The sequence below is a fragment of the Pterocles gutturalis genome, unplaced genomic scaffold (genome assembly GCF_000699245.1).
Source record: "Pterocles gutturalis isolate BGI_N339 unplaced genomic scaffold, ASM69924v1 scaffold5061, whole genome shotgun sequence".
Lineage (NCBI taxonomy): Eukaryota > Metazoa > Chordata > Aves > Pterocliformes > Pteroclidae > Pterocles > Pterocles gutturalis.
In genome coordinates, this window is record NW_010100138.1 from 52,149 (window position 1) to 63,898 (window position 11,750).

The following is an 11,750-nucleotide window of genomic DNA, read 5'->3' on the forward strand; positions in this document are numbered from 1 at the left end:
TTTGCAGCACAAAGTTTTTGTTCGATGTTGTCTTGTGGTACCACAGGAGAGTCCTGGCTGACTTCTAAATGAAATGGTAATAACCATGGTATAGAAGTTTAATGATAAAGTAATAAATGTCCTATGGTATGATTATAGGGACAACTAAAGTTGTCCTTTATCTGTTCAATAGCAGAAGCAGTGGTAAACAGTGATTAATCTTTCCTCCTCATCCCCTCCATGAAGCACAACAAATCTTGCTGATGGAGAAAGTTTTGGTTCCATTTTTTAATGTGAATGAATACATCCTGGTGGTGATAGTCAGAATGGGTGAAGATGGATGGTTATGCATTCTGAATATGTTTGGATTGCTGCAGCTTAGTGAGTTTGCCTCCTGGCCTCCACTTCTTGTGATCAATCAAGTATCTTTTAAAAATGCAACACTGGGAAAGCTTGACATTGGCTATATAAACAGCCTGAGCTCTTGGCTCTTTTGTTTTCATGTGAGTGGTTTTGCCTAGGGTTCATGGAGATGAAATAAATCCCACAACTAGTTCATGTACCATCAAATAAAAATGAGCCATGTAATAAGCATGGTTTTGGTGCTTAGGCATTGTAAATAAATTATCTTCAGAGAATATTCATTCATAAATCCAAAGGCTAGAGACTGCCATTCAAAACTCCAAGGCCACAAACACACTTTGGGTTCTGTGGAGGATGCACAGTTCTACATCCTCGCTGCTGCTGCTGCTCAGCTTTTCAGTAGGGCTGGAGCTGTTCCTTCTCTTCCCCTCTGCCCTGGATCTGCTGTGCACCTTCTTGCAGTGCAAGTCATCTTTACAAAACGCAGACATCGTGCTCACTTTTTCTGTATTCATTGCACAGAGTACAAGGGAAAGGAAGACTGTGCAATCTCCTCCTCAAACTTGAACTGTATTCTAGCTTTAAAAAAAAATCTCAAATTTCTCTTAAGCATGAAAATTCCCAATTGCCAGTACTTTGGGCATTTAAGATGTTACACTCAAGATGGACAATTAAAATATGCTATAAACTCATCAGTCCTCAGAAAGAAATTATTTCTAACTTAAAAAAAATATTAAAATTCGGTAATGTGCAAGAAGATTTCTAGATCAGTTGTATTAATCAGAATTGTGATGGGTTAGCCCTTGGTTGGGGGCCAAACCACACACCCACTCACACAATTCCCACCCCCCACCCAAGGACAGGGGAGAAAATTAAAGGGGTAAAGTGAAAAAAGGACTTGTGGGTTGAGATAAGGACAATTTAATAACTAAACTACAATAATATTGAAAATAATACTACTATATACAAATATACAAATGAGTGATACACAGTGATACTGCCCCCCCATCCGATGACCAAGGCTCAGCCTGTTCCCGGCTAACAATCCCGGAGCAGGGAGAGTCCTGAAACTGCACTCACGGAACAGAGATAACAGTCCGAGTGTCCCAGACCGAGAGCTGACCGGGGTAGGGGGGGAAAGGCCTTGCGAGAGTGACCACCTGGAGCAAGACGGAGCAAAAGAGATCCGGAACCAAAAAGGGACGATCTTCTGGAGGGTCCTCACCCATATACTGGGCATGACATGTATGTTATGGAATAGATTATTGGCCACTCTGGGTCTCAATCCTGAACCTAAGATCAATCCTGGGCTAGTAACTGGGGCTGTGCTCCCTCCCAACTTCGCTGGTCTGCTGACCTTGGCAGTGGCATAAACATCACTTTTTATCAGCTTGCTTCTGAGCACAAATCCAAAACACAGCCTCTTGCTAGCTATCATGAAGAAAGTTAACTCTGTCTCAGCTTAACCCAGGACAAGAATGAAAACCGCTTTCAAATCAGGATGGACACTTCCTGAGACTTGGCAGGACCCCAGTCAAAAGAAACATTTCCAAACTCAATTTTGGACAGAAGAACTTCAGATGTTCACTCTTTGCTATTTCTCTTCCGAAAGCAGACAAATTAACAAAGATTTTTGAAGCCAGCAACCCTCAAATCAAGAATGACTGAAAGAAAAAGAATGTAATTTTCTCATCTCTCTTTCTTTGACAAGCTTGCAGCAATGTGACAGCATGTGTTTCTTTAATTTATCTTTATCAGTTTTGATTTTCTGTGCCTTTCCTGTGGGACAACTGATCAGTGGAACAGAAAGGGGCTAAGTATTTTTAGCAACAGTTTATTAATTCAGAGTGTGACACGGTTGTGTCATTGCACTGCGAAATTTTGTCTACTGTGGTAAAAGCCATCTTAATTCAATGTGGAATGAAGTGCCTGCCTGTTTTCATTTATGATTACTGACATTTGAATAATTACTCAGTTAAGCTCTCAATCGCAGAATCACTTTTTATTGAATACAGATGGCTTCTTCACTAGTCACATCACTATGTTTTTTTCTGTATAGCACTTAAAATTTAAAACTAAATTTTGCTCTTTTTGGTCTGGAGAGTTTAGTAGCAAAAGTCTTTTTTTTTTTTTTTTTTTGGTGAGGGGTAGGGAGCAGTTTGTGCTGAGCTATATCAACAGAGGTTCTGCAGCATTGACAGAATATGTGAGTGACATGCAGCTGCATGTTTATCAGAACTGGAAAGCCCAGGCTAGCTGCTCATGTCAGTCATCCCCTAGCAGTCTTCTGGCAAGCACTGCTACTCCAGGTTTGGTATTCTCTATGGACTGTGGTACTGTTGTGGTTTAAACCCTGTCTGGCAGCAAAACACCACACAGCTGCTCACTCAACCTCCCCACCTCCCAGGGGTGGAGAAGAGAATTGAAGGGGTAAAGGGAAAAGAGGCTTGTGGGTTAAGATAAGAATAATTTAATAACTAAACTACACCAAAACTGAAAATAATAATGATCATAGTAATGTATACAAATATACAACTGAACACAGTGAAACTACTCACCACCCAATAACCGAGGCTCAGCCTGTTCCCAGCTAACGATCCCAAAGCAGAGTCCTGAAACCGCAATCCCAGAAGAGAGATTAGAGCTCAAGCATCTGAGAGACTGAGAGCTGACCAAAAGCGAGATGATCCCAAGAGAGGGGCGGCCCAGGGAGAGAGCAAATTTACAGGCAGATTCTCATCTATACACTGGGCATGATGTGCATGATATGGAATATACCATTGTCCAACTTGGGTCTCAATCCTAAAGCTAAGGTCAAATCCTAGGCTAGGAATTGGGGCTGTGCTTTCCCCAGCTTCTCCCGCACCTGCAGTCACTGGCACAGCAGACAAGCTGGAGAGTCCTTGACTGTCCTGGCAGCCTTCTTCTCAGCACATAGTCCAAAATGTAGCCTCTTACTAGCTACTGTGAAGAAAGTTAACTTTGACCCAGCCAAAACCTGGGCAGTTACCCATGCTATTAATGACAAAATAGTTCAACTTGTACACCAAAACAAAAATATTTCTCTTTAAAGAGACAGCTGACATGAGTCATGCTGTAAACAGGACTTGATTGAAGAATACTACTAACAGAAATTAAATAGGTTACTTCAAAAAAAAAATTAAACCATGAAAATGAACATTTTGAGCTGCTATGACCAGGATTGTCTTCAGCCAATTTTGTTTCCTCATCCTGTAACTCTAGTGGCTCTGGCATGTATTTTGTCTGCAAAAAGAAGACAAAGTGGTTTATCTTATTTTAGTGTGGGCACCTTGCGTTAGCTTAATTATGGTAGTTCCAAGAACTGTTTGTTGGTTTGTTTTGTTTTTTTTTTTTTTCCCTAATGTCTGAAAAGGAAGAAACAAGTTTGGAGAAAGTATTTCCTGACTGTGTGTAAGGCCGAGTATGTATCCATCAGAGTGGGATAACCAACAAGAGGCTTCAGGTCCCTTTCCTCCTTCCCATCCCTTATTATGAGACCCCAGTTGCGGGCATGTGCTAATGCTGTTCAGGTTATGTGATATGGGAAACACCATCATTCAAATCATGTTTTCAGTTAGCTTTCCCTTATACCGCGTAAACACAGAAAGCCCTGAGAGCAATTAATAAACTTACAGACTTCTAAAAAAAATATCCTGCTCAGTTCATATGCATCACAGAAGTTAGAAAAATATATTGCAGAAGTACTGTCTCTGTACCCAAGCTCATCGTCTTCCCCCTTCAATAGCATAATGGCTGTTGACTCACATTTTTGTTTAGAGGTAGGCTGATGTTATGACGCATGCTTTATTTAAAAACCACTATAATATATTATTTTCTGGTCTGAGCATCTTTTATGCAAAAAAAGATGTGGCTATTTTGCTGTTGTGATTCTTTTACTTTAGAAGGAAAATATAGCTTTTTCTTTTTTTTCCTAAGAATTGCACTAACCTGCATTTAATTAGTGTCACGTGATTTGGATGAGTTGCCCACAAATGTAAGAAAGATTGGAGATGTCTCCTTTGGTAGTTGCCTTGTTGCCACCTGTGATCAAGCAAATTGCTGTATATTGATTCAGTTTCAGATGACCTGGAAAACGAATTCTGGAAAAAGCACAGATATCGCCTGTATCCCAGACTTCTGCAGATGAGGATAAAAATTGCCCTTTACCTCTCAGACATATCCAAAAACATATCCAGCAAGAGCTTAGTGTTACGTACTATTACAGTAACATTGATGGGATGCAGGGCCAGACAAGTACAGCTGCTGTCTACACTGCAGAATAATGTCTTTGATTAGACTCTTGAAAGTTTAGCCAATAAAGGCATAAAAATGTTAACAATTGATATTTATTACATTGTAGTTTATACAGTGAGGTTCACATCAGATTAAAACATTAACTATTAGACCAATTCCTGCAAACCAAATTGCAAGTGTTTATGATGTCCATTATGTGAAAGACTTCTACAAAAAACCTCTAGTCCACTGTCAACCAGCATAAAATTCTACAAATTCTCAGGAAATTATTGTTTGTTTTTTTTTTTTTTTTTTTGCTGAGGTCAAAGCTGCTCACAGCTGCCACTTCCAAAACCAGGTCTTTAGACAGGCTGCGCTATAAATCTAATGGAACAGTTTTGCTACAGTGATGTAATTTTCCATAACTTTATTGAACTGAAACATGACCTGGTCAGGAATAAAGCGAGCGGTCAAATAGTTCATAATTATTGTACATTTGTTTACTTCAGTAAACACATGTGGCCTTCTTATATATTGTAGTTTGAGATATTATACTCCTTCCAGAACTGAATGCATGGGCTGAAGTTTTAATAGTCAACCTGGAATTTAACAGGCAAGGGCCTAAATGCTTAGAAAGTAACTAGGAGCTGTATTCAGCTAAACTCCAGCTAAGCCTCTAAATATAGTCAGTGGAGCACTTTCAAGTACAGCTTGGGATTCTTTGCAAAAGTGTCTGAAGCATATCTGCTCTCGGCAATGCTACCCCTTCAGCAAACCGGAGTGTGTTTGGTATGTTTCAGGACGCCGTCCCAATCCCAGTGGGTCAGTTTTGCCTGGCTAGCTCAGTCGGTAGAGCATGGGACTCTTAATCCCAGGGTTGTAGATTCATGCCCCATGTTGGGCGCCACTTGCCGATCTCCGGCCAAAGTATGCAAGCTCCCAATTTATTATGAAGGATTACATCATCTCAGTTTTGTTTTTACATTCTATTGACCTTCAGGTTTTGTCTGTTTTCCATTACATGGTGTTTTGAACCTGCTGCTTCTCACGCTTGCAGTAGGGCTTTCTGCAGTGCTGCCTCACTTGTGCACAATCGTTCTCTAACCTGAAGGTCAGTTTACGTTTTTGTTAACCACCAGTTCTTTATTCCCACACACGTCCATGAAAATTTACTTCAATAGTACATTATCAATTCTTTTAGTACAATGATCTAAATTCATATGAACAATACTAAATGCTATTCTGTACAGAATGAGTTCATTAAGGAATTTTGTATTAATTTATGTTTTTTTCATATATAAAATACACACACAACCTGGGTGAATTTACAAGAATGACTATCTTTCATTAATGTATGACTCAACATTTTTTTAGAACATCATAAAGATTCTTGATCATGCATATAGTTGCATGTGTACTTTGATTGGAATACACAAACATTTATTTCAGTCTGGCTACTTACCTGCTGAAAGATAAGCATGAAAAAATAAAAAATTCCATCTGCTCTTTCACACTCACATAAAGAAACATACAGCCATCCCTTCAGATCAGTATGTGGTCTGCCACCCTTCTCAAAACATTAGCAAGTTTTGTCAGGCTAGCATAGGCTAATATTTTAGATTACTCTGCTTCCAGTAGGAATTTTCAGTTCAGGATACATGTGAGCCAAATTGCATTACCTGCCGGGTAGAAGTGACTGCACAAACTGGAGAGAAGGAAAGAGAGAGGGAAATGAGAATTTTACCAAATTTAAAACCAAGAAGTATCACAAGTCTCAAGAAAAGTGACAGTTCCTGTCCCCATCATGTTTTGCATAATAATTCAGATAAATAACATACATTGAAAGCTGTGGTCCAAATTGGATCCTTGATTTGAATGCATTTTGTTGAAGTTTTTCATCTGTAGCTGAAGTCAGATTTCAATTAGTCCAAGGTATGAAAGCAAATTAGATAGATACCCTTCAGGAGATTTATGATAAATATATCAGAAGTGCCTCAAGACGAGAATCGTGTGTTCCAGAATACCATGGGCAGGCACAGTCTTAAGTGCCACTGACTTACGGAGAGAGCTGGAAGGAGCAGTGGTCTGCCCCTAACTACCTGTAAACTGAGGAGGCCAGTATCCCTCCCCACGTTAAGAAATGGGCTCCTCCATCTGAAGATCCTCTGAAACATTCTCCAGCCTAGAGAATCTTGTCTCACCCACTGGCATAAGAGGAAGCTTAGGGAATCTTTGCAAATACCCTCTTTAGCTTGCTAAAGGCTTAAGGCAAGGAGAATAGCAGATTTACCTGTGTGGTTTGGGGCTCGGTTTGCAGATACTCTTAGTGAGAGCGCATACATAAGCAGCCTGGTGAATCTAAATCTCTTGTTTCTATGTCATTAAGTGCAATTGAAAACTACTTTTAAAGAAAAAATTATAGTTGGCAAGACACTCTACAACACTTAAGGAAAGGTGGTAGTATTTCTATGACACATGTTCAAGAAAGCATTGTAGGCAATGTTGCAAAATTGATTGTACATTGTATTGCCAAGGACTTTATTTAAAAAAAAAATGAGTGTATCAAGTGGGTTTGTTCCCAAAACTTCTACCAATGTTCTGTTTTCAACTCAACCTATAGAGAAAAACAAGAGAGTAACAGTTTTTACAGATGAGACCTGCATTAATTGTTTTTTCAGGACTACAAGTAGAGGGCCTCTTCAGAAGGTCAGCCAGCATCCAGACTATCAAAGATGTCCAGAAACTCTGTAATCAGGGTAAGCTGTTGTCATACCATTGCTGGCTTTGTTGATCTTGATCTTGCTGGTGAAGCAGAAATGCTAGCTTTCTTATCATTAGTTAATCATAAAACCATTTGTAACATAAAATATAATCATAAGACCACTAGTACAGAAACTTAAAAGACAGCAACCGGCACTTAATGTTTACTGAATAGCAAGTCATCAGCTGATGTCAAACCCAAGCTTACCAAATCTGTAGCAGCTAAGGAATGGTAAGGTTTGAGTCAAAAATTGTAGTTTTTTTCATAAACATTTGTATTGCCTCTACGCACTTTGAGTTCCTATGGTTATGAAGTACAATGTCTTTGTGTCATTTTGCCTCTGATGTTTTCCAATGGTTATGGCAAAGCAATACAATTTTGCCTAATAATTTATGAAATGTAGTGAAGTAATTTTGAAAGTCACTGGCTTCCCCATGAAGCCATTTTATGAAATGCCTTTATGGGGAGAATCTCTCATAGCAAGACTAATAAAACTCTATGAAAAATACAAAAAGAAAATGCCAGGAGTTACCAGCAACAGATTGCCAAGAGGTTTTCTGTTCAAAATGTAATGTGACACAGTTTTTAAGCAGTAGTTTAAAGAAACAGTAAAACATATGAATGAACATCTTTTTTTCTTTTTTTTCTCCTTTTAGGCAAGTCTGTGAATTTCGATGATTATAATGATATCCATATTCCTGCAAAGACTTTCCTTAGGGAACTCTCTCAGCCATTACTAACGTTTGAGTGTTATGATCATATCCTTGGAATCACCAGTGAGTATAAATAAGTTCTTGAAAAATTTATGCAGCAAGTTGAACTGGACCTGGCTAATTCATAATCACTGCTGTTTGCAAACCATGACACATTTGTGAGTATAGAATGTTATTAGTGCTTCACTGCAGCCACAAATGGACAACCTCATAATCTGTACCAGAGCAAGGTGATCAGGGTTACCAAGACTGTCTGCTTTTTACAAGGTTTACTGGTTTATCTATATATCATACTGTATTATTAAAAATTGGATCGGACTTCTCACTGTTAGGGCTCCATTTTTGTGTCATGGCACAGCACTGAACCAGCCTCAGTAATACAAGTTATGTCAAAGCAGCTTTAGTTTTAGCATCAGCATTGGCAGAACTGTGGGAACAAAATCTAGTTGGTCATTTGTAAGCTTCTTTCCTTTTTTTTTTTCCTTTTTTTTGTGGGGAGGGATTTGTTTTTATTGGAACTGTTCCCATGGGACAACATATTGGGAAAGAAAGGATCGAAAGCCATGAGAAGAGAAAACATTGATTATCTAAAGATCTGGCACCACATGAAACTGTGAATTATAAAACTTTAATTACATGCCTTTGTCAGGGACTAGAAGTTTACAATGTTGGCAAGGCAATTCCCTAATAGATGTGGGTTGGATATCTGAGACCCCAGAATATCTGAGATTTAATACCCTGTACTTGCAGTGACTGGTGTTTTGCCATCCAGGCTATAGTCAATCCAGCAAAGAACCAGTAGAGCTTCCAGTAACAAGCCACAAGCATTTTTCCAAAACCCGCTTTTTGAGGAGATTATATGTATTATAATGGAGCGTGACTTCCAACAGAGTCTGTTTAGCATACCTCTGGTAACCATGGGCTGATGTTGTTGCAAAGCGTAGGTTACCATCACTGTCATGACTGTTGCTGTTGGGGTAGATCACTAAAATAATGGACTTTGAGGATAAATCTCAGTGGTGACATGTTTGTAAAGTGTAGAAGTAGGGCAAGTTTACTCTACCTAGATATACTGTATTCTAGGTAAAATTCTTATACTGTGCCCATCAGTAGCATCTGCCCATACTGTTTCTGTCATTAACTTTATTTATATATGTCCATTAAAAAACTTAAACAGGTCATGTTCAGAATCCTGTGAAGTTCCGTACTGTTCTGCTATTTGCAAGTCTGTAGATCACCACCTTCCAAATCAAGGATTCATCTGTCCACACACTAAATATCTTAGGGCATTGAGAGAAAACAGGTCTATTAACAGGAAGGTGATAGAAATGAAGGGACTAAGTCATTTAGAACTGGAAAGAAGGGAAATTTGGAAAAATAATGTATAGATGCTGGTTTTTTACTGAATTAATCTTGTGCTGACCTTCTAGAAACGGTATTACTTTGTGATACAGATAAGTGAAAAATGAGAACAAGTCTGAAAAGAATCTGAGAGCAGTGCATTGTCTGAGGAACACTGGGAGGTTTTGATTGGCAAAACACCCATAAAACATTCATTTCCATGTTATTTTTGTTTACTGGCATTTTAAATGTGGACAAAATCTGCTGAAAAGAGGAGTTGACGGGAATTTTTCCTTGGGTTTTCATCTTGTGCAATGTGATGTCCACTATCTGTTCTTGACGCTGTGCTGATATCCTGATTTTAAAAGATCTTAAGCTTGAGAGCAAAGCTGGACTGCAGAAAAGGCATATTCTTTGTGAATAAAGTGCAGAAGGGAGCTTTGAAGAGGTGTGATTGCAGATAGCTGTCTTGGGATGATTTGAAAATTCTCATTCTGTCTTCTGGAAGACACCAGAGCAGTGTGTGATGTATCTATTATATCTCTTAACCTGCAAACCCAGAAGTACCATATCTGTGCCTTATAGTACTTTGAAATGAAATGTGAAACTTTTCTCTTTCATGTCTCCTCTGAACCATTTTTTAAAGAGTTATTGATGGGAGCTGTGAAATAAATTAGCTGAGTGGCTGACTAAAAAAATTAGTAAAATCTTGAAGCTTATAATTGTCAAATAACTATTTCTTTGATCGTGAAAACTAACAAGAGTTCCTTTACCCAGTATTGCTACACTTCCTACATTATTTACTCTACAGAAGGCTGACAAAAATTATTAGGACTCAGATTATTGTGTTTTACAGGAATTAGTAGCTTTACAGTAGGAAAAATGTCAACACATCTCACCACAGTATAGCTTCATATGTTTAATTCAGAGCCTAAGGGAACATTTAACATGCTGGAATTTTGTGCATGCACACAGACTTATGTGCCCTTCTAGCTGTGTCAAGGAGAGGGAGAGAGAAACGCAATAAATGCAGAAAAAACATCAGCACAAATGGGCTGGTTAGGACAGACATGATTGTAATTATCAGACCTTTCTCCAAATTGGTGTTAAACTTATAGTACTAAAATAATGGCAATATTCTAAGAAAAAAAAAAGACACTTGGTACAGCATTTGAAATATAATCCAGTGTTAGTGTAATTCTCACCTAGACTGTCTAGATGATGCAAGGAGTTTGGGGTCCAGTTCTGGTTTTGCCTGTCTGTAGAAATGAGTTAATGAACCTGCTTAGGTTCATCTCTAGAAAATTCTTACCCACGAAAGTGGCCATCTCCCAAATGTTTGCCAAGGCAGAAGAGTGTCCTCCAGATTCACAAAAGTGTTTTTAAAGTTAGTAGAGTGCCAAAAGAGCATTTTGGGCAGGACTGTGTCTCAGCAAGAATAAAACAGGGCATAAAAAGTTAGTCTTAGCCAGATATACAATAATAAAAAATGTGATAGGGACATTCAAAGGGATAACTCTAACTGTTACTGTGGTCATGGAGGTTAGTAGAGCAGAATTTTGTGGTCAGTTTTACAGATTAATATATAAATTCCAGCAGATATAAATAAGGGGTTATTTCTTGTTAATATTTTGATGTTTTTGAGTTCAACTAAGACTGACTTTGACATTGCAGGTGTGGAGAGCAGTTACGAGTCACCAGATGCAAGCAAATAATTCAAGGACTTCCTGAACACAATTACATTGTTCTGAAATATCTGATATGCTTTCTCCATATGGTGAGTATAGGCAAAATTTCCAGAGTAGTGTCAGTCTTTTCTTTCTTAATCTGTTCTTGTTAATTCAACATTGAAAATCTCCACAGAAAATAAAACTGAAGAATTTAGAAAATATGGTGAGGTGGTGGTGCAGTGCTTGCCAATGGAGTGAACTCAGGGTGCAGAACTCTCCAATTCTAATAAAAGTCAGTGCTAAACAGTGGTCTGGCCATCCCTTCATCATGAAATTCGTTAGATGTAATAAAAACTACTGTGTAAATTTAAATGGAACTGTGCCTGCACAGGAATACTTAAAAGTCCTGTCCCTCACCTTCACTCCCCATTCACAAATGTATTTTTTATTGATTTAGTTCCTGTTTTTTCCTATTTTGGAGTGAAAAAGCCTGAAAATAGTGGTTGTGTGATTTTTGGTGCTGGAGAAAAACCAGATTAAATCACCTTATTTCTCCAAGGCATAAATCTTGGGCAAATAAAACACCAAATAAATCAGTGTCATTTTAGAAAATGATAGAAATATTAATGAGCTATAGAACAATAATCAGCAAAATATATTATATTGAAT

General features: G+C 38.4%; 1 protein-coding gene across 1 annotated transcript in view; it reads left to right on the top strand.

Annotated features, from left to right (window-relative positions):
• The window catches only part of ARHGAP8 (Rho GTPase activating protein 8), a 52,196-nt gene extending 41,006 nt beyond the window's left edge, over positions 1-11,190 (top strand). The window contains exons 9-11 of the mRNA XM_010078479.1: positions 7,275-7,352; positions 8,014-8,133; positions 11,086-11,190. Of these exons, the coding sequence (XP_010076781.1) occupies positions 7,275-7,352; positions 8,014-8,133; positions 11,086-11,126 (239 nt within the window). The 3' untranslated portion in view covers positions 11,127-11,190. The remainder of the gene's footprint in view (positions 1-7,274; positions 7,353-8,013; positions 8,134-11,085) is intronic.
• The last annotated feature ends 560 nt before the right edge of the window (positions 11,191-11,750 follow it).